Genomic DNA, 23,998 nt, shown 5'->3' with positions numbered 1-23,998 from the left:
ACTGGAGGAGGGCCCTGGCTGACAATCAGTGCTTTGAGAGAGAAACTCTACAAATCTCCTTATAAGGACTACGAATATACCAGCTCATGCATCATTCTATCTTATCTCATCTCATCTTATCTTCTATCATCTCTTTCTCAGTTTGCCTGGTAGAAATGGACCCAGAATGAAAAGATTCCTGCGTAATAGATACCAAAAAGACAAAGATAGTTAAGAGCATGTTCATTAAATGAGTAAAGAGAGTAATCCTCCAGGGAAATTTAAAGACATGAGAACAGATAAAAGATGTTTTTGTTTAAATGTGCTAAAGTAGAATTTTGTGGTGACTGTAGTCATTGGTACAAATTATAATGTCTCAAAATCATCAGGCAAAAACAAGTCTAAATACAAATAATCACTGGAATGAAAATAAACAAACAAATATATGAATAACTAATATGAAGAGTTTTTTAAACACAAATCTATGACTATCCAAAGTTGATTTTCCAGAGAACCTAGCTTGAGATATTTATTTTCATACCATTTAAGAGCAGATGTAATAAAATTTCCATATTCACTTTAAAAATTCCTTGGTAGTTCTTTTATTTTCTTACTTTATACCCATTACCAAATTGTAGATGTTTTGTCTAGGTGCACAAAAAAGATGAAAAACTGCAGTTGCAGTACCAGTTTGAGAGGCTACTGTATTGTTTTATTTCACGGCTTAGCAACTTCTTAATACTTTACCCAATTCGCTTCACAACTTGATTCAGGTATTTTGACTTTTTAGTTTCTCCTATACTTTCTTCTCAATGTTGAGAGAAAGAGACTTCCTTATTCATTTCTATTTTGTTGTTGTTTCCATTCCTTCTTACAACTCCTTGAGTTATCAAAAAACCCAGCCTCGCTTGTCATTAAGCTGCTAATTCATATTCATCTTCCCTTCCATGACATGCTTCAATAGCACAGAAAACGATGACTAAGAATGTGGGCTCAGCTGTCAGATCACCTGAGTTCCAATCATGACTCAGCAACACCAGGCTGAACTAGGCATCTTACTTCACATCCTTGCGTCGGTTTTCCACATTGAAAAACTGGAAAATTAATGGTTGTTAACTATGAAGGTTAATTTTATGTGTCAATTTGACTGGGCTAAGGGATGCTCAGATTGCTGGTGAAGTGTTTTTTTCTGGGTGCGTCTATGGGGGGGGTGTTTCTAGAAGATATGGAAATTTTAATAGATGGACCGAGGAAAGAAGGTCTACCCTCACTAAGGTGGATGGGCATCATCCAACCCACTGAAGGCCTGAATAGAACAAGGCACAGGGCAGTGAATTTGCTCTCTCTTCATGAGCTGGGAAATCTATCTTTTCCTGCCCTCAGATATTGAAGCTCCTGCTTCTTGGGTCTGCTAATTCTAAGAATTACAACATGAGACCCCCCAGTTTTCAGGCCTTGGACTTCATACGGAAGTTACACTATCGACTCCCCTGGTTCATCAGCTTTCGGCCTCAGACTGAATTGCATCAGTCTTTTCTAGTTCGCTAGCTGCCAGGCAGCAGATTGTGGAACTGCCTGAACTCCATAATTATGTGAACAAATCCCCATAATAAATCTCCTCTTACATATCTCTATATAACCCACTGGTTCTGTTTTTCTGGCGTGCCCTAACTAATATACTACCTTATAGTTCTGCTTTGTCTTTTTTTAATTAATGAAGATTGCTTTAAATGATATACTCTAACACTTATGATCTAAATTCTGTCCCCAAATTTCACTCAGTTTTCTCTTAAAATAATAATGTTTAAAAAGTCCATACCTTCACAACTGCCAACAGCACATGCTTTAGTATTCTGATCTAATTGTATGAAACCACTAGGACTGCAATCTCCCACTCAGCTCTTCTTCTTCTTACAGCTCTATCACTTAAAGTGTATATAAAAATATCTATTGGATAAGGCAGAAGTTAGCCACTACGAAGGAGACAAATGTGGGCCATGCCTTGGTCATGCCCTCAAGGAACCTAGAGTGCAGTATGAAAGATTAAATGCATATGAAATAGCATTCTATTACAAATTAGAATAGAGGAGTACCATAAGAGAAATACAGATAACCGATTCTATAACCCTATGGGAGTTCTGATAAAAGGACAACTATTTCCAGCTGAGAAGAATTAGAGAAAAATTAACGAAGTGCTGGCACTTCGTCTCAGTCTTGCAGAATTGAAAATTTTAAACACATGCATATAGATTAAATGTATTTTAGGTGAAGGTTGCCAATTTTCAAAATGTCCTGGAGAATAGAAAAGAGTTAAATTTATCTTTGTAGCAAGGAGTAAAGGAAATTATGATTGGAGATTTGTGTGATACCACATAAGAGGAACCTTAGTTTTGAGGCTAAGAAGTTTTTTTGTTTTGTTTTGTTTTTTTATTTTTTTTTCTCCTGTGTAATGGAAGCCATTATTTGAAGCAGCTAAGTTATGTGATTGAAACTGCAGGCCAATGTGATTAATCTGGCAATGATTTTATCAAGAGTTCAGCAAGCCTGGAGAAAGCTAGGTCCCTGCCTTTGAAGAGTCACTTCATCTGTAAGAGCAGCAACAGAGCTAGAAATCGATCCCTATGAGGGTACACGGGAGGCCAGCTTACTCTAGTGAAGAAATGGAAAACATTCTGCAGGAAGTGACTCATGAACTGACTTTTGAGAGATGAGAAATGAACAGGTGAAGAAGGGAAATAGTTAAAATTTCTATGTGTATATAAATAGATTTTAAAAGGCATGAAACTGTAGTGGGTTTATGCAAGTTTACAAGAAAATGTATTCATGGAGCGTAAAGTGGAAATGTATTAATCGACAGGTAGTCTTAGAACAGGTCATGGAAAGCTTTGTAAGTCACAGTAAAGCACTTGGATTAAGGAACTTTGTAAAACAGATGAGGTGGAAACGCAACTGAAGCCTAGTGGCTATTGTAATAATCAAAATGACGGATGATGAGAACCTGAAGTTAATAATATCAGGTGAAGTTAGAAAGGATGTTACAGAAATAGAGAGTTTGTGCTGGTGGATCTATGGGACATGCTAACCGGCTACATCTTCATTCAATAGACTTTTTTTAAATACCCAACACATTTTATCACTGAGGAAATACATCAACAATACCCTAATCAACAAAGTGAACACCAATTCCCCACCCTCATTAGGCTTATATTCCTGGAGGAGGACTAAGTGAGAGGGCAAAAATAGAGTAAGATTTCATAAATGACTTTGTAGATGACTGTTTCCCAGTTAAAGTCTGGGCTTTGATTCCAAAGTTGACTCCATCTGTACTCAGCAGGTATCTGTTGCTGTTCCCAAGATCTTTTATTTGATGCTGTTTTAAAATTAAATTCCATGCTCTGTTATCTACCCCTTTTCTCTTCAACTCTCATGGCTCTCAAACATACAACTTATATTTAAGATATTTCCCAATAATCAGATCTTAGTGGTCAGTTGCTTACTTTGTACAACCACCTGCACAAAATACCTGTTTTTTTGCCTTAGTTTGATCAATTCTAAAATGCTGTATATTATCTTATCAGGCGTTCATGTTTTTGATCTTGAGCAATGGTGTTATCATCCTTTATTCCACACATGTTTAAATTATTCTCAGGTTTGAGTGAGCTACAACTCCCCTTGCTCCTGTATTCCATTTTGGTCAATTTATCCTCTATTCCCCTCTGCCTGTTGGTATTGTTGATGCTGAGTTGGTTCTGGAACCAAAAGGAACTCAATATGTGTAAACGTTCCCTTAAACTGATGACAATAATTTAATGGTGCTGTTTTTTTTTTTTTTTTTTTTGCCTGAATGCACGACACAGAACTGATCATGGTTTTAATTATTCTGGTTTTAATCTCTGAAAGGTCATCTCCCTCCTTTCCCCAGGTTTATTTCTGACCTTTATAATCTCTCACTTGAGTTATCATTAATGTGTCAACTGGTTTATTTTAATTGCATCTTCATTTATTTTTCTAAGTCATAGGCCTGATTGTGTCACTTTTCTACACAAAATCAACAAGCATTTCTGCTAAATCCATCCCAAACCATCTATATCATACACAAGCACTACTACATATAAAATGAAGAAAAAATGCCCATGCATTTCTGTCCAGGTGAAGAAATTGCATGGCAGGCTCTGCATGGAAATGGGTTTTCTGTTTCAAGGGAAAGCGGAGGCAGAGACCCTATTCAAGGACATCAGGACAGTCATACTGCTTTGTCCTCTATTCCGCTCTGCTTGTCGGTATTGTTGATGCTGAGTAGGTTCAGGAACCAAAAGGAAGTCAATGTGTGTGAATATTCCCTTAAACTGATGAACACAATTTCTTGGTGTTATTTTTTTCTAGAATGCATGATACAGAATTGAGTACTAACAAGCAACGGTGCAGCAACATTAGTCTATGTTTCCAAGTCCAGCAGGGCCCTTGCTGCACAGACAGTCAAGTGCTGCCCTGTGGAAAAACAAACCAAGGTGAAAAGCTATGTTGTATCTGCTCTTATGCCTGTCGTCCCTATATTTGCATTATGTTTTGTATCCATGACTACATATATTTGGAAATGTAAGTGTGTGTCCACTCCAACGCACTAACAAAATCCCCTCAAAAGATTGTAGACTTTAAGCCACACCACCATTCATCCAACATTGCCCTTCTAGTCTTCCCCTCTTCCCTGTTCAGCTGAAAGGCTATACCTAAGGAGACAATTATCTTCCCAACCTCTTCATTCCTTTTCCCAGTCTTCAGCATTCTGGCTCCTGTTACATCCTTATTTACCTTTTTATTGTCCACCCTGAAACCCCACCCCTTCATGAAAACCTTTCTCTATTCTCAGACGGAGAATAATCATTCTTTTTATGTATTATGATGTGTTTTCTTTACACAAACTATAGTTGAATAAATGTTAAGGTAATTATACATTCATTGAGGGTAGAAAGTAGGTATTAATTATCATTATCTCCCCCACAACATACAGCACAGTGTTGGTCACATAACAACAAATATTGCAACAATATTTGTTGCAACAAATATTGTTGGAATTAAGTTGAATAATTAAATTTCATTGTTAAGAAGTAAAGTCACTTTATAAAACAAATATTAAGGAAATCTTTTAAAAGTAGCAAAGAGTGATGAAAATACAGAAGAAAAGATAACTCAGTATTAGTTAATGAAGAGTTTTAAGTACAATCTCTATATTACACTGATTGACTATCTCAGCATTACTCTTCAACAGGTTTAACACAATTCTTCAGAATTAAATACATTTAGAGGATATTGATAAGATAATGACAGTATCTTAAATTTACATAAAGTCTAGAAAAACAAGTATTTTTTGGGGGGGCCAAGATAATATTAGTATAAATAAGTCTGTTTTTTTTTTTTTTTTTTTTTTTTTTAACAAGGGTTTACCAAACTTCTCTTTCTGCGAGTTCAATTTGCATGGCCTCAGGCCAGGCAGTTCATGGAAGCACAAGCTGTAATGTGAAGGAGCTATAGATTTTCTGCCTGTCTGTAGCCTTGCAAGTGGGAAAGAGTTTTTTTCCTAACAACTTCCCAAGTGCTTGTTGATCAGATTCATCTGTAGAGTGATATAAATGTGCATGTGCTACTAGGGATCCTTGTCAGGCCTCTGAGCCCAAGCCGCCATCGCATCCCCTGTGACTTGCACGTATAAGCCCAGACGGCCTGAAGTAACTGAAGAATCACAAAAGAAGTGCAAATGTCCTGCCCCACCTTAACTGATGACATTCCACCACAAAAGAAGTGAAAATGGCCGGGTCCTTGCCTTAAGGGATGACATTATCTTGTGAAATTCCTTTTCCTGGCCCATCTTGGCTCAAAAATCTCCCCCACTGAGCACCTTGTAACCAGAGAACAACCCCCCTTTGACTGTAATTTTCCTTTACCTACCCAAATCGTATAAAACGGCCCCACCCTTATCTCCCTTTGCTGACTCTCTTTTCGGACTCAGCCCGCCTGCCCCCAGGTGAAATAAACAGCCATGTTAGTCACACAAAGCCTGTTTGGTGGTCTCTTCACACTGACGGGCATGACAATCCCTATGCTTATTTTCACAGACTCTGCATCTGTAGGACTGGCTTGGAGTAGGGAAATACTGGTGTTCTGAAAGGCCTCAGTGATTTTTTTAAGCAATTCTGGTTAAAAAAAAATCACTGAGCAGAGAGATTTCATCAATAGCAGTACCCAAAGATGATTAATAAGCCCTCAAGTGGTGCTAATAGCAGTCACAGCACTGTCCTGAAAATAAAGGATGTCTCTCAAAAGTCGGTAAAGGGAAACAGTGTAGTGAAGACTGTCTTATCAGGCCTGACACTATTCCTGAAATTCCATGCACAGAGGGCACATAAGAAGGTGATCTCCAAAAGGATAATGTTGATATGAAAATATTTACCAATTTAAAAAAATCTATAGTGTGCCTTTTCCACAAACCAATTTGTCAGTTTACATTGCTATTGATAAGTGGTCATCCAAGTGAGATTTTGAAACCGAGTATAGTCGAGATAGAATTAGGCGAGGGGATATTTTCTGATGCACTGAGCATTGTCTTCCAAGAAAAACCTAAAAACAGGCTCTCAAGGAAGAATGAAGATCCATTAAAAGAGAATTCCAATATGGTCAGTGTGTGAAATTCAAAGATTAGTATTTTCTTAGTATCAATTTATCTAGACATTTCTTTAAAAAATATAGTCTAGAAATTAACTCAAAAGAGAAACAGCAATGATGTGCGTGCACACTCACACCACTGACTATGATGGTTAAATTTATATGTCAACTTAGCTATGCCATGGGACTCAGATATTTGGTCAAACACCAGTCTGGACTCACTGTGAAGGTGTTTCTCAGGTGATATTAACATTTAAATCAGTACATTTTTGAGTAAAGCAGCTTGTACTCCATAATATGTGTGGGCCTCATTCAGTCAGTTGAAGGCCTTAAGAGAAAAAATAGAGAACCCTTAAGACCAAGGGAATTCTAGCTTCAGACTGCTTTCAGACTCAAGCTGCAATATCAACCGTTCCCTAGGTTTCCAGCCTATCAGCTTACCCTGCAGATTTTGGATTTGACAGCCTCCACAATCACATGTGCCTAGTCCTTAAACATATACACACACACACACTCTCTCTCTCTCTGCCTCTCTCTTTCCCTTTCTTTCCCCCACCCCCTCTCTATTTTTCTCTCAATAGATAGATACACACAGTCTATTGGTTCTGCTTCTCTGGAGAAACTTCATTAATATATGGACAAATATAATTGAAAAATTACTTTGCAAATCTATTCATGAAACCAAAACCTATGTTTAAAAAGAGAGTAGATAGATACCTAGCTTTATATAGGATGAAATGATAAGAGTGATTTTCTTTGGTGCCACAGTCAATCATCTTACAAATCTTATCACAGTTTGGGTTTGCATAAATCTTCTTTAGTAAAACTCTAGGAAGAAAGAGGAGATTGAAACATACACCAGACTATAATCTCAGTTTGTGTTAGTAAATATAACCTTGGTCAATGAGAATATTTTCTTTTAACTGGGAGGAAGTAAAACTTCATTTATTGGGGATATCTTTGGTTCTCATTGTGCTGTGAATTTTTTGTGCAGGACAAGAACTGAGGACTGGAGCCTTTCCTGCCACTCCTCGCATGTTGTATACATCCTGCCATCTGACAATCTGGTGCTTTTCACAAACACCCAATCACACATGTTAAACACCTTCTCCCTTGCCCCATCTCCCAACATCCACATTGTACACTCCTTATACAATGCTCAAGGACCGTCTTTTCATATTACTTTCTGCATTGCTCACTACAGGAGTCATATGAAGCTTTCTTGTTGTAACCTTTCTGACTAAAAAAAAGTGTAGGCTGTGTGCAGGTGACTGTATTTAAGATGAAGGGCTCTACAAAGAAATATAGAAAGTAAAAGCAGCTGCCTAGCACCAACTGCAATAGAAAGACAGCTGCTTTCTTTACATGGAGGTGGAATAAAGCTCACTTCTAGGCAGCAGTTGTTACTGCAGCAGTCACTATCTAGGGTAATCTCCCACCATTTCAACAATTATTTGAAGGACAAAAGGAAAATGACTGAGTTCCTGCATGAAACACAAGTAATGACTTTCCTTCTTTTCATGGTTCATTCCTCAAGATAGGAGATATGTTCATCCCAAAAAGAAACGAACATCTTCTTGATTAATAGCAGCTACTTGCACTTGAAGAAGATGAGATGGACCATCACACTTATTTAAAAAGAAACAATTGTGGTCATTATTTCAGAAGTGAGGTCATCTCACATAACTTTTCTTAAGGTGTCATACTATTCTACTTTAGAAGCATGAGTCTTCAGTACCTTCAAATTATAATCAGGACTTTGAGGGGGTTGTCACCCTTTCATATTTTCACTTAAAATACCTTTAGATATAGTGTGCATTTTGTAAACAAAATACATATAAAAATATTGCTTTTCCCACAGCACCAGTGTAGTAATTCTATGTTAGACTTAGACACCTCTTATTAGGGAGAGGTAACAAAGAGGGAATTACTAAACCATGATCAAAAACCAGCTCTCATGTGGTCCCCACATTGTTGGTTTTGTGAAACTGAAGTTATTATCACCTCTCCAGGCTAAGGGGATAGCAGAGAACGGGCATAGAGGAGAGTGAGGCAGGTCTGTTGAGGTGAGTGCTCAGAAAATGCTCGTCTTAGTTCCAGGAAACTTTAAAGGGTAAATTTCATTAAGTAAAAGCAACCTTTCAGTATTCCCTAGACTAAACTGTGAAACATTTGTGAAAAGCATAAAATCCTTATTTATGGTAGGAATGTTTGAAATTCAAAAGATAAATGCCATTCAGAATGCAAGTATGTTCTAGGTATCTAATATGTAATGGGACACAGCTGTACTAACAGTCACTGAACCAGAGGCCTCTCTATATCATGTCATTAGTTGGCTTGTTATAAGCTGATTTTCTAGCCCTTTTTATAAGGGCCACTGGGGTAAAAAATAAATATATCATGCACTGAACATCTGTGGTTCTGTCACAAAGCACCACTCATATCAACTTTCAAGCTATATCTTAGGCTATACATGACACCCTTTAAAAATGGATCTTCACAAAAAGTATAGATCAGCAATTCATAGGTCTTTCTTTCCGAAGAAAGCCAAAGGCCTTATCTGTGCCTTGGGCAACACTAATGGCATCTTCTTTCCCATCATTTTAGTGTAGTCTTTTGAGTTGAAAAACCATATGTGCACCCTAGGTAAGATTCTGAAAATGAATATTTTATATGCAAGATGTTAACAGAAGAAGGACTTGCCAAGTGCCCAAACCATTGACTCAATAAGTAGCCATAATTGTGAGTTAGCATTTAAGGGCACATGTTCACTAGCAATTCCTGCCTGAGCCACTTTTTAAATAAACCTATCTGTTCATATGAGAAATGATTGGTTACAATTTTTTCATTGGTCAAATAAAAAGTAATGCCAGTCACCTTTGAAATAATACATGAGAAGTGAATTAAATATTTGAAATTACACAGGAAATTTGATTAGTTATAAAATAATTTAAAAACTGCAAACATTGTTAATTTACTCAGTAAAATAAATAATAAGAATAAATATGAGTATAGTTATAAGATGCTTGTTTTTGATGTTCCCCTCTGTGTCCATGTGTTCTCAAGGCAAGGGTGAAAAAAGAAATGCAGTTGGGAGCATTTTCGATAATCTGGGCAAGATGATGTTACCAGGGCGGTCACAATGGAACTGTAAGAAGTGGTGAGATTCTTGTGATATTTTGAAGGCATGTTTTATAGAATATGCTGATGTAGATATACAGTTTGAGAGAAACAGAAGAGCCAATTGACTCCAACAGTTTTGACTGGAATAACTAAAAGCGTAGAGTTGCAAGTACCTGAAATGGCAAGGCCTGTGGGTTAGTGATCCTTATAAGCAATTGCCAGTGAGGTAGTATTGATAGAAATCAGTCTATTACTCACAGTGCTCCACATTCACCCATGGTGGTTGGTGAAATAATTTTAGGTGTTATGTGGACAAGCATTTATTATCCAATTAGCCATAAATTTTTGGCTAGTAATATTAGTTTTCTATTTATAGGAGAAAACTGTTTTCACATTTCAGAGCAAAACAAAACAAAACAAAAAAAGAGAGGCTTGATTTAGCACATTATGTTACAGGAGTCCTAGTGGCATATGAATGAAGCAAAATTCCTAAAAGCAGTAAGTTGTTTACTGAAATTCAGAAATTATTGGTGCACTGGAAAGATCTAGGTTCAAATTGTCCTTAGCAACTTGAGTTAGATAAACAGGACTAGCAAACTCTTGAAAAGTTTCTTCTAAAAATAAGAGTAATAGTGTCTCTATTACAGGGTTGATTTAAGGCTTAAATGATACCTCAAAAATGCCCAGTACAGTACAGTACAGTGTTGGTTGTTAGTTTAAATAATGAATATTCTGATTTTGAATGAGGGCAACAATTCCCTTATGCTACTGCAACAATCCAAAGATATGCATACACACACACACACACACACACACACACACACTACATAATGCTTGTCAGTTCATCTAAAGAAGAGATGGCTACTGACAGTAGAGGAATATATATTATCTGAAAATGTATCACAATTTAAAAAACATCATACAGTACTAAAAATTACAGTAAATAGTGTGTAAATACCAGTATTACATGTGAAATGTACATAAATTATAAAATGTCTCCCTAAGTACTACCCAAGAAGACAGTTAAATTCTTACTTCTCAACAAAGTGTGCATATATATTAACATAGATAAAATAGTGGATTTTTCCTTTGTATCTTTTTTGAAACTCATTTTAATCATTTCTAATTTTCATACAGAGAAAGCAATATCTTTTAACTTTCACAAATAGGCAATGTTTGTAAATGTGTATGTCTTAACAAATATTAGCAAACCAGTAAAACCTGACTTACTGTTATGTTATCAACGCCAAATTATGGCCATGTATCTTTAAAACAATTATAATTCATAATTAAAATGATTATTCTGATCATTTCTAAACTTCTGACATTTTCTTTATCTGAAATGAAGAGTTACTTTTTTTTTTTGAGACGGAGTCTTGCTCTGTCGCCCAGGCTGGAGTGCAGTGGCGTGGTCTCCCCTCACTGCAAGCTCTGCTTCCCGGGTTCACGCCATTCTCCTGCCTCAGCCTCCCAGGTAGCTGGGACTACAGGTGCCTGCCACCGCGCCTGGCTAATTTTTTTTTTTTTTTTTTTGTATTTTTAGTAGAGACGGGGTTTCATGGTGTTAGCCAGAATGGTCTTGATCTCCTGACCTCGTGATCCGCCCGTCTCGGCCTCCCAAAGTGCTAGGATTACAGGCTTGAGCCACCGCGCCTGGCTGAGGAGTTACTTTCATACTAATTCCTGTTGATTATATTTTAAAGCATTCTAATTTCATATGCTTTATGTGGTAACTGTCTATTTAACTAGAGTATTTAATTGCAAACTAATAACAATAAGCTTAATCAAATAGGTAAGTAAATGGACAGATAGACAAATAAGTCAGACTAACATGGAGAGTTTTACTGCAAAACTTTAAACATTTGTTCTTGTCCCATTATTATAAGTTCACATATTCTATGCGCTTTTATAAACCAGATACATGCAATTGAGAGATCATTAAAATATGCATGCAATTATCATTGAATTTGTACATAACTTAAAGCATTTCATTTACTTTCCTTCTCTTTAGTGAAAAACTTTGGGACAGTTTGCGAGTTTTCTAGCATCATGTGTAATAGGTAGGTTTTTCTTTTCTTCCTCTGCTTTAGTAATGAAAAAAAGAAGATAAAGCGATTACACATAATTTCATATAATCTGTGAATTCAAGACCAATCTGTTTCATTGGGTGGCTTCATTGAGCTGTTGAAGCTTTTTGAATTCTCTTGGCAGCTGGCTTTGCCTGTCTTTTCTTGGCCAAACCAATCAATTTCATGCTGTATTCATGAAACCTTTTAAGATGTCCTAAACTGAGAGCTCCTTAAAAGTAGTGACCACATCTTAATCATCATTTTATCCCAGTAGATCCAGTATAGTAACTGGCTCATACTAAGGGCTTAGTCAATTCTCAGGGAACAGAAAAAGGCAATTAATTGTGTTATTTATTGCCAAAGAAAACCTGGAGTTATCTAAATGGTTTTTTTTTTCTTTTTTAGAATGCATTTACTGCCAAATGTTCCAAATGTTTATCAAAGATATTAACTACCAAGTATTGATCACTTAATAAGCAGCCAGCACCACACAAGGTACTTACATATGCTTTTTTTCTTGAGTTCACAATAGCTCAATGTAGCTATAATCCTTATTTAACAGATGAGATGGTTAAGAAAAAGACTGTTCTGTTCAAATATTTTAGTAAAAAAGTCTTTCTTCTTTCATATCTGTTAGAATTCACATACTTTCTAGAATTTTATGCTTTCTAGATCTTTATATTCTTAATTTATACATGTACATGTATACACACGCACATGAATATAAAAATACAAACACGTACACATATGAATAGTTGTAAAACCTAGTTCTTTAGCTGTATTATATTAGGATTTTAATAAGGACATCTAACTTATGTCTGCAATAATAAGAATTTGTAAAAGTAGCTTAGAATGGAAACATACTTCAGGGAAGATGGATGGGATTTTTTTCAAACTTTTCAGATATAAAAATGTCAAATTAAAATAAAGTTTTTAACTATATCTGTTCAAATCAAGAGAAAAGTATGCTGTGTTCTTAGCCTAGGTGTTTTATTTTAACTGGGAGTTAATGTAACAGTAGTCAATGTATCTCAGATATCAACTTTGAAAAACCTTTTGAAATCATTTCAATAGAAGAGAAATAAAACAAGCTTTACTAAGTGACATAGAAATAGAGAATGTTATTTTTTGATATGTTGAAAACCTGCGTAAATATCCATAACATGTACTTCATTTTAAAGGATATATACCCAATTGCCTTCGTTCGATGGACAAAGACAAACTTTGCCCACAAAATATATTCAAATAGCATGATAAACTAAACAAATAAAAGTAAAGATGCAACAATTTTCTATCTTTAAAATATCTGTGGTATGCACAATTAATTTTGGGGTCATCTGACATTCTCATCTTGGAATTACAGCAAATCTATTAAAATAAACTTGTAGAAAAAGCCAATAACTAACCTTCCAGTGATTAAAAATTAAAAAGTGAGCACTTCTTAAGTGGTTGCAAAATGTTTTCCTCCTGTCACAACCTGGGCCTTGGTAAAGTGTATTATTCTAACTCTCTATCCAGAATGATTATTAGAACATTTGTTGTCACCTGGTTTATTCCCATATCACCGTCTATTTTCTTTAATCTTTGCCGATATCCTTTGCTTGACTGTCCTTTTTTTTTTTTTTTGACGCTCTTTCACAGACTGGAGTGCAGTGGTGCAGTCTCGGCCCACTGCAACCTCCACCTCCCGGGTTCAAGCTATTCTCCTGCCTCAGCCTTCCAAGTAGCTGGGATTACAGATGCACAACCAGCGACCACACCCAGCTAATTTTTGTATTTTCAGTAGTGACAGGGTTTCACTATGTTTGCCATGATGGTTTCGATCTCCTGACCTCCTGATCCGCCCGCCTTGGCCTCCCAAAATGTTGATTGTCTTTTTATTAGTCTTACCAAGTTCTTATTTTATGTGTGCCTTTGGTTCTTGTTCTAGCCCACTTGAGACATACAGGCCAATATGTATAACTTTCTTTTTTTTTTTTTTTTTTTTTTTGAGACGGAGTCTCGCTCTGTCGCCCAGGCTGGAGTGCAGTGGCCGGATCGCAGCTCACTGCAAGCTCCGCCTCCCGGGCTCCCGCCATTCTCCTGCCTCAGCCTCCCGAGTAGCTGGGACTACAGGTGCCCGCCACGTCACACAGCTATTTTTTTTGTATTTTTTAGTAGAGACGGGGGTTTCACCGTGTTAGCCAGGATGGTCTCGATCTCCTGACCTCGTGATCCTCCCGCCTCAGCCTCCCAAAATGCTGGGATTACAGGCGTGAGCCACGTGCCCTGCCCACTTTGTTTTTCAAATACCTTTTTTTCCCAAGGCATATTTGCTTCATTATAAATAAACAGTGGATTATTTTTTCATAAGTACATGATACAATGTGCATTAACTTAGTTTCCTAGAATATATAACTGGAAGGAAACTTAGAAATGGTCTAGTACAAATGTTAAATTTCACAGAAAGATAAAGCAATAGCTCTGACCTACTCTGAGACCCAATCAGAGAGGGATCATAGATGAATATTTACTTCTTTTGACACCCATTCCAGACCTCTTCCTACTCAGGCACATGGCCTTGCCTTTAAAGCTATTTCTTGGGAAAAACTTGTGACCAGAGACAGATTTGTTTTTCTGTTAGTTTGTTATAATTATTTTTTTTCCAATTGAAATGAAAATGTAAAGGAGTAAGAGGTTATTTCTGGATGATGAATTGTCAAGATAAGTGCTTTTAAATTAGCATTGATTAATAGTAAATACCATCATGTGAAATTTTGATTTCAAAGAAGAAATCACACTACCTGTGTACCAGGCATTCAAGATTTTACTATAATATAATAACCATCTTTATATATTTCTTTCTTCAGCCTTACTTGGATTTTGTGCAAAGTCTCTCCTTTGCAACCCATAGGAAGAATAATATATAGAGAAGGGCTCTGGAGTTGTGTGGTCATGGACAAGGCACTTATTCACTTCTAGCCATATAAAATTGTTGTAGGATTGAATAAGATAATTACATAAAGGACTTGAGTGTAGTGCTAATCATGTCAAGAGGAGTTAGGTCAGCAGTTAATAACAATAATAATAGTAATAATAATAAAGGAGCAGAAAATATGAACTTCTCACCTTTTTGGCCTTTGCATTCTTTTACTTGGTGCAAATGGTATAGAATGTCAGGGCCCCTGCTTATGGGGGTGCCATACCTCATAGTCACAGTCTTTTTAATTTGGACAGTTATTGCAATAATTTCCTGACGGATATCTACAAAGTCACTTAAGAAAGGGATGTATGTTTGTTTTTCTATTTGAACACTGGTACTATATTGATAGGATTATAAAGTCAGAATACTGGGCTACATAATGGTTATTAACACTGAGCTAATACTTTGGGAGATGCTGAAATATAATTAAGAATTTATTATGAAAGAGTTTTGCCAGTGGTAGTAATATATCTGCTTTTGGAAACAACACATTTTTTTCTTTCTAAATACTTGCATTTATTAAATTTCTCATTTACTCACATGCAACGCTAGTATATCCTAAGGGCTATATTTCAGTTAACTTTAGGGAGGTAGAACACATTTAAAGTATAAAATATGATTTTATTGTGATTTGAGACTAAAAATGTTCTCCTCGGAAAATAAGGATGAGAAAACTTTCTGTGAATTAAATTTTTTTTTGCTCTTGGGGGAATATAGTTAACATACAACGAGTTAGCATCAAAAGGCTAATTCTTTCTTAATTTCCATGTGCTTTAGTTAACACTATATTTACTCCTCTAACTGGTTATTAATATTCTTTTTCCAGTGAGAACTCTTGAATGAAAGGTGTAATCAAACCCTTCCAGGTACATGTCTTCTCCATTAATTCGAGTCATACATAACATCAGAAATGAAGACGGGATGAAAATTCAGTTTAGATTCATGAAGCTCTCCAACTGCCTTCCTTAGCTCATGTTCCATTTTGTTATGGCCTCTAAGCTCATATAAGGGTTTTGAATAACTGTCAGGACAATATATGGTTTTTGTTTTTGTACAGCTTATTGCTCACTCTACAGATACGTACTGTGCCTCCATACCAGGATGTGATGGCTGAAAGTCATCATTAATGTGTTAAATGACGTGGAAGGCTTCGGCCACACTATGACACGTCACTGCAGAGTGATATTCCCAGATGCACAGGTATCTGCCTCGATTTCAAAACAGGAAGAAGCTAAATTGATGTACTGTGAAATCATAATGTATATAACTACTTACAATTTCAGGGCCAAATTCAGACCTCATTTGTTTGTTGAAATAAACAAAATGTTAAGACTTCGATTTTTAGGTTTCATTAATCATACAATGAAACAAAGAGAAGGATGCATCATAGAACATTACTAAAGTCGTATGATGTTTACTATTTTGTTAGCTGATTTTCATTATGTTTAAAGTTTCTGATTCACTACATTGGCGCTAAAAAATGTCAGCCTTTGTGTTCTGAAAGAATTCATGTAGATCCTTCTGGTGTTCTGGTGTTTAATTCATTTCCAAGGAGTATAATTACATGGCAACATACAGTTCTATAGGGACTATACAATAGGTGGCCATAGTTTAGTGGTAGATTCAGTTAAGCACTTATTCTACCTTTATTTTAAAATGTTTGCTTCTTCAGAAACGCTGAAGCCTGACTGATGTCTTTAACATGAGTTATTTCGTTGTCATATCTACATACACTAAGTCCCAAAAGAAAAATAACGTGGCTAGAGGAAACATATTCCAGAATGAAACCTACAGAAAACTTAGAAATATTTACTTTATCAAATGCAAAAAAAATACAGTGGATTCTCGCCCCGCCCCACCCCGCCCCACCTTGCCCTGCCTTGCCCCGCCCCTCCCCGCCTTGCCCCGCCCCTCCCCGCCTTGCCCCGCCCCACCCCGCCTTGCCCCGCCCCGCCTCGCCCCGCCCCGCCTCGCCTCGCCTCGCCTCGCCTCTTTTGAGACAGACTCTCTCTTGCCCAGGCTGGAGTGCAATGGCGCGATCTCAGCTCACTACAACCTCTGCCTCCTGGGTTCAAGCAATTCTCCCACCTCAGTCTCCCGAGTAGCTGGAATTACAGACACCTGGCATCGTGCGTGGCTAATTTTTGTAGAGACAGGGTTTCAGCATGTTGACCAGGCTGGTCTTGAATTCCTGACCTCTTGAAATGTCTGCCTCGGCCTCCCAAAGTGCTGGAATTACAGACATGAGCCACCGCACCTGGTCTAGCGTGGATTCTAAATTTAGTCAAAGGGCTCTAATATTTTAGGGTTCATTTTTTAAAGTATGTATTGTTTATTTAACATTTACTAAATATATCTACTTTCTTTAACCAATGGATACTATTGCTTTATTCTGTGAAATAAAAGGCCATAAAACCATGACTGAGAAAGCCTCTAAACGTTTTTGATAGTAAGTGAGTGCATAGTGGTCTTAAAGGTCAAAACTAATTAATTGACTAAAATTATACTAGACAACGTTTTGAATTGTGGTCCCAGAATGCCAAAAAATAAATTAAAAATAAAAATAATTATTGGATTTCTAGTTTAATCCCCTCTTGTGATGGATGGCAATTTTCAGCCAGAAGAAAGGAAAGGGTTTATCTAAGAGGATAAGAAGGAGGTTGTCTTTGATCATCAAATTAAGTAGATAATAGAGGTCATTCTGTCTAAAGCAGAGGATAGGAATTCCTTCATTATATCTAACAGTTTCAAATATTTTTTCCTTTACACAAATTAGTGCACCTTCAATTGAAAATCTACTTAAAATGAAGTCATGTTCTGTTTAAAATATCATAATTTGCTGATACTTTTTGAATGGAATGGCAACTCTGAAATTCCTTGTGTCATATCCAGCACCTGGGAAGCCCTGTCAATAAGTGTTGGTCTTCCTCCTTCTCCATTCTTTTCTTTTCTTTTCTTTTTTTTTTTTTTTTTTGCATCTGCCTCGAATTTACAGAAAATTACTTATTGTTATGGATGGGATCTATATTATATCAGTATATGCTACTATATTATTATAAATAGGAACTGGAGGTAAACAGAACATCAATTTGTTTTTGCCACTGGGATATGAGGAAAACAATGAACACAAGTTGACTAGTATCTTCAGATGAGATTATAGTACAGAACAATGCTAATGTCTTGATTTTAATAAGTATATTGAGACTATGTAAAAGCATTATTGCTGTTAAGAAATTCTCACTGAAGTGTTCAGGAGGAAAGGGGCATAATATCTGCTAGTGGTTCAGAAATAAGTAATATTTACATAGAGAGAGAGACGGGGGTGGGAATTATAAAGCACTTGGAATAAATTATTAATCCAGGAGAAATCTGTGTGAAGGTATATAGGCAGAATGTACACTATTGTGATATTTTCACACATGTGAACAAATCCAATTTTATGATAGAAATTATACACACACATGTTGAATTCCAATAGGGTAAACTGGAAAAGGAAGGAAATGTCAATTTAATCAGAAATTTGCTGTCTTGATGAAATGCTGAAAAAGCTTCTCAGGATCCAAGTAGTAAAATAAGAGTAGAGGTGGACCTCAAAACCCCAAGGCCACACAAATTCTCTATTAGTGCTCCTTATTCTCGTCTGAGATCATTATATGCTATAGGAGAGTGGAAAAGGGCAGATTCTATAATGGCAGTTAAGAATGAACAGACATACATATTCTAGTGGAATGATTGTTTTTGTCCAGGAGAGAAAAGATTAATATACTCATTCCATGAAAGAAAACAAAAGGTAGCAATTTATATCATGTTATAACTTTGAAGATTTTTGTTTTGTAATCTGCAATTCTTTCTTTACTTGTTTGACTGATGGACTCACAGATACAATCTTTATATGGAGGCCTACCATCTTATCTCACTGACATACTTTGTGAAAGTACCAAGGGCTGAGAACTAATATCCGAATTTACAACATAATCTCCTACAATTTAGAAGGTGCCTTACCATTTGATCATCACGAGGCTTTTACAGTGTAATCAAGAGAAGAATCAACAAACTCGACCTCACAAACTAAATTAAAAAGGACACATTCATGCTTCCGCTTTATATCCACGTCAAGTATAGAGAGGCTGGGAGGATTTTAAACACCGTGGCATCATGTCTGTCACAGCCATATCCTTCCAGTGTTAGGGAGCTCATTTTTCAAGGCTACCAGTCCATTAACCTTCACAAGAACAAAAATAAAGCAAAACAAAGAAACACTCCCTTTAGAAAAGGCATTGCTTCTAATTATGCTTATATATCTTACTCTGGAGATTCGAAGATAGAACAAAGACCTGTATCTCCCCAGGCACAGAAAATGATGCAGACATCCTGAAACAAATATATTAAATGCCTGGTGGTGCATATTATAAACACATTTGTGATTTTTTTTTAAAGGGAAAGAGACTAGGGTAAGTAACTTATATCGCCCTTACTGAATCTGTCATTAACAATGATTTGTAACTGGGAGGGCCAAAGTATCAACCTCATTTATTTTTTAATGTCTTGATCTGGTCTTGGTTGCCAATTTACCTAGATTCATTCACTGCATATATTTGGAACTATTAGTTTCCTGATAAATGCATTGTCAGAAAGCCAGGGGGAATGATAAGATAGGAAATAAGGAGCTCTTGCTTGTTTTTATACAATTCTGTTTGACTTAAGAGATAATCATAACACAGACTGATGCAATGATTTTAAACAAGGTAGTAAATCAGCTTGAAATATAGGGCTCCGGAAAGCCATTTGCCACATGATTGCAGTTTGTTAAGAATTCCTGTGTTCGCTGATGATGAGAAGCCATAATCATGCAATATACAGCAACAGTATTACAGTACTCATTTTTCCCCATAGAAGATAGTTAAATCAACCTATGTTACAAACTTTTAAATATCATTAGTTACAAAGTATAAATATCATTACTGAAGCAAAGCAAAGCATATGCTGGTTGGTCTGGGATCTAGCTTCAAATGGGAGAAATTACAGATTCAGGGAGCAAGATTAAAGTAATGATTCAGGGCACTTCATTTAAAATTCATGTATTTTCCACAAATTAAGTTTACTTATCATCATGAGGAATATAAAAATATAAGATTTTCATCAATATTTGAGACCTGAAGCAAAGTGGAAACGAAAGAGAAATTTAGAATCAGAAAGATACATATTTGAACATGCATGGACTCTGCCATGGCTTGTATTTAAAATATCTATCCACCGCCATGGGGAAGACAGGGGCCCCTCAAGAAAGATGGGTGCTAGCCAAAGGCTCCGGATACCCCTCTTACGCAAGGAATTATCCCTTTGGTTGCTGAATGATGGGGATAATGGAGATGGACCTAACATACTGAGTTTAGGGGGCTACTCAGTGTATTTGAGAAATTAACCAGTAGAGATGCATTTCTATAATAACCTGCAGGAATAGATACAACTACATTTAACCAGTAGGTAAATAGGTGAAAATGTTAACAACCAGCAGAGTCATACTGATGCATACTTGCTTTTGTAGATGACACTTATTGTGTGTCTTTGCTAGTTGAACTAAACTTTCTGAGTAAGCCAAGTAATGGAGATAGAATGTGCTGAGTTTTTTTGGCTCATTATTTGGCTACTAGAAGACCTAGGTGATAAGATAATTTAGTCATTTCTGGCTTCCTTTTGCCTAGAGCATCCAGGACACATTCTTATATTCTCAGAGCAAAGGGTGATTCCCACCAGGGACCAGAGGGATTTCCATAATGTAAGCCAAATGAAGAGCAGAAGCTGAGTTTATACTCAATCTTGACAACCAGCTCAGAGGTGACCCCACCTGGGAGAGGACTGGAGAATCTGTAGTTCTCTGGAGAATCAGAGTGGCATCTTGTCTCTCTCTTCCCTCTCCCTTTGGTTCCAATGTTTGTTTTTTTGTGTGTAAAAATAAAACAATAATATCTCTGAATTGAGCTTCTTGGAATGTATACCTAATGATGACACTTTGTAGCAATAATTAAGCACAACAAATACCTATCAGTTTAACTTTGCATAAGACATTTTTATTATAAAAGAAAACTGTTTATTATTCATTTTTCAGTTGTTGATACTGAAAAATGATTGTTATATCTCAAAGGGGCATTATTTCTTTTTTTTTTTTTTTTTGAGATGGAGTCTTGTTCTGTCACCCGGGCTGGAGTGCAGTGGCCCTGGATCTCAGCTCACTGCAAGTTCTGCCTCCCGGGTTCACGCCATTCTCCTGCCTCAGCTTCCCGAGTAGCTGAGACTACAGGCGCCTACCACTTTGCCCGGCTAGTTTTTTTTTTTTTTTTTTTTTTTTGTATTTTTTAGTAGAGACGGGGTTTTACCATGTTAGCCAGGATGGTCTCGATCTCCTGACCTCGTGATCCACCCGTCTTGGCCTCCCAAAGTGCTGGGATTACAGGCTTGAGTCACCGCGCCCGGCCAGGGGCATTATTTCTATGTAACATATAATCCATCTATATCTTTGAGAGATTCACAATGAAAATCCCACAAGTAAAATCGTTAAGTAATGTAGAGATAATTTAAAGGTTGATTAAAAAGAAATGATTTACTAACAGTAAAAAAAGGGAAAGAGAGACAAATCAGGGATGTAAGATAAAGAAAGATGAGGTGTTTGTACACTTGTTTAGTTTTTCCATTTCATATTAAGGAGCCTTTGCCTACAACCTTCAAATGTAGGATTTTTTGTTTAATTGGGAAAAGATTGTCAGTGGAAAATACAGTTGATGAAATCACCTATCAATTCATTTCAGGAAATCATTTAAATTAATGGTTCTAACTGTTCTTTAACAAGAGCTCTTTTTACAATGCTTCTTTCTAAATTTAACATTTTGATTTTCTTAACGTAAAGCTGTATGTATTAAATAAAATCGGTTATATTCTTCTTATTAACTAAGCAGAGATTTATAACTATCAGTTATAACACATAGAGCTTCTTAGAAGTATAAAATAACAAAATAATTATATCTAAAATATCTAATTTTCACTAAGCTGAAGATATTTATAATTTTTCATATCCTGCATAACTTTTTTTAAGCTAAGATTCATTGCCTAAGTTCCCTGAAATACAAAAATGTTTCCCCTAAGGAGCCTCCCTACTACTATCTGAGAGCCTCAAATATTTAAGGATTTCAAATTGTGAAACAATGGGTATAAACTAGTTTAAAAATCACCTAACAAATATGGTTTATTCTCACTTGAAGAATTAAATTATTTAATGTGCCATAACTGTTTAAATGTGTTAGAAGGCAAAATCTTGGGGCTCTATGAAATCTTTTTTTCCTTCCACCCAGTTTTCCACTCTCTGTCAAAACCATTACTCGGACATGATATGATAGAAGAAACATCTAGTATTTACTCACCAGCCTGATTAGTTGTGATGCTGACCGCAGCAAACTGTCTCGGTGGGGAGCTCAGCTCTGACACCCCATTAATGGCATCAATCTCAAAGGTGTAGTTAGTATGTGCCAGGAGGTCTGTCACTGTCACTGTGGTGTTGGTGAGTCCAAACTGTCGAGGGAGGAAGCGGACATTTGGGCTGCATGGCTCACACTGTTTTATATTCCACCCACATTTTTTACATATGATGTTGAAGGTAACATCTTTCCGGCCTCCTGTGTCCAGGGGCCAACTCCAGTCCAGGATAACTGAGGTCTCGTTTATATTAGAGATAACATTTCTTGGTGAAGATGGAGGTCCTGCAAAGTAGTTCAACAAAGATTAATGAGCCTCAATTCTGTTTTCTACTACAAGGGAAATAGATAATTTACAATGGAACTGAAAGAGGTAAATAACTATCCTTTCTTTATTATCAACTTTCAGTTCATCCTTAGAGGATCCAAGAGATTATAGACACATGGACTGAAGAACACCGTCTTCCCCAAGCTGTGAATAGGGGAGTTTTGACTCAAGGGTAAGGATACATTCACAAAGTCTAACAAAATAACTCACCACTATGTTCAAAACCCTTGTGAATAGTTATGAAAACTTTAGTATTAGTTTTATAAATCTTAGTCCTTTTTCCCTGTGACCTATGACCAACATACAGCAAGAGGGAATAGAAATGTAAAAACATAAATCCCTGTCTATAACCTCCCCTCTCCTGTCATATGTAATGCAGGATCTAAACAAGACACAGAAAATGTTCTCTCTTTCTGGGGGTTGTGTTGCAGGAAGTGCTTTAAAATATAATTCATTTTGTATGATGAATGTTGCATTTGTGGTGAGCCAAGCATGGAGAGTGAAGCAGAGAAAGCTTTCAATTTGCACACAGGCAACAGAAGGAAATGGGCCAAATGCTTTAAAACAAAAACAAACAGCACAGTAACAAGAAGAAAACGAAACAAACAAAACAAACATGGAGGCATGGGTTGCAGCAAAACTACTCACGGGTACAAGCCATGGATGGAGGGTCTTTGTCTGCCCGGAAGTAATTATTCTCACACCTGCAGTTCATTGAACCATCTTCCTGAGTAGAACTGTGAGGTGGGCACTTAGCACACTTCATATTACCATCCAACGCCTTGTAGAAACCTGGTCGGCAAGCTACAAACAAAACGACTCTCTTTTAGAAGTCTGTGATGATTTTTTTGAAAATACGTAAAACAGATTTAAGTAAGTTCGAATATGAATTTATTATAAATAAAAATCAAGTTTTTTCCTCCAAGAGTTTACAGAAGCAAATGATAGGGCCTACTGTAGTTTTTCTGCATATATGCTTGAATTTGCACCAAATGTTAAGAAACACACACACACACACACAAGATTTAGATTATTTTGGCACTAGTGTATGATGAAATTTCCAGCTTATGTTTTCACAGCTTTACTTGGCATTGGACTATTTGTGGAGAAAATAAAGCAAAACCATGTCACCATGTAGTAATTCCCTTTTTAAAACATGATGCAATGCGTATACTATCTGCACTGCAGTAAGCAGTATACTAACATTGACTTGTTTTCTAATTGCTCTGTGGGTACAACTTTGTGTCACAAAAGTGTAAGCAACTAAAAGAAGAGATCATGGCTTCCTGTATATTTTTAAGATTCTTGATAAATAACTTTCATGAGCTACAATATTTTTTTCTCGCTTGACAGTATTTTTCCTTACCTCTTATGGCAATGGCCTAAAATAAAAATTTAAATGTATTCCTTTGTCTAT

General features: G+C 36.5%; 1 protein-coding gene across 1 annotated transcript in view; it reads right to left on the bottom strand.

The window, feature by feature from the left end:
- Window positions 1-23,998, bottom strand: part of EPHA3 (EPH receptor A3) — a 373,049-nt gene that overhangs the window by 103,641 nt on the left and 245,410 nt on the right. The window contains exons 4-5 of the mRNA XM_010382161.2: window positions 23,230-23,385; window positions 22,203-22,538 (exon numbers count right to left, since the gene is read on the bottom strand). Coding sequence (XP_010380463.1) covers window positions 22,203-22,538; window positions 23,230-23,385 — 492 coding nt within the window. The remainder of the gene's footprint in view (window positions 1-22,202; window positions 22,539-23,229; window positions 23,386-23,998) is intronic.

Source organism: Rhinopithecus roxellana, chromosome 1 (assembly GCF_007565055.1).
Source record: "Rhinopithecus roxellana isolate Shanxi Qingling chromosome 1, ASM756505v1, whole genome shotgun sequence".
NCBI lineage: Eukaryota > Metazoa > Chordata > Mammalia > Primates > Cercopithecidae > Rhinopithecus > Rhinopithecus roxellana.
This window is presented reverse-complemented; position numbering and strand designations above follow the sequence as displayed.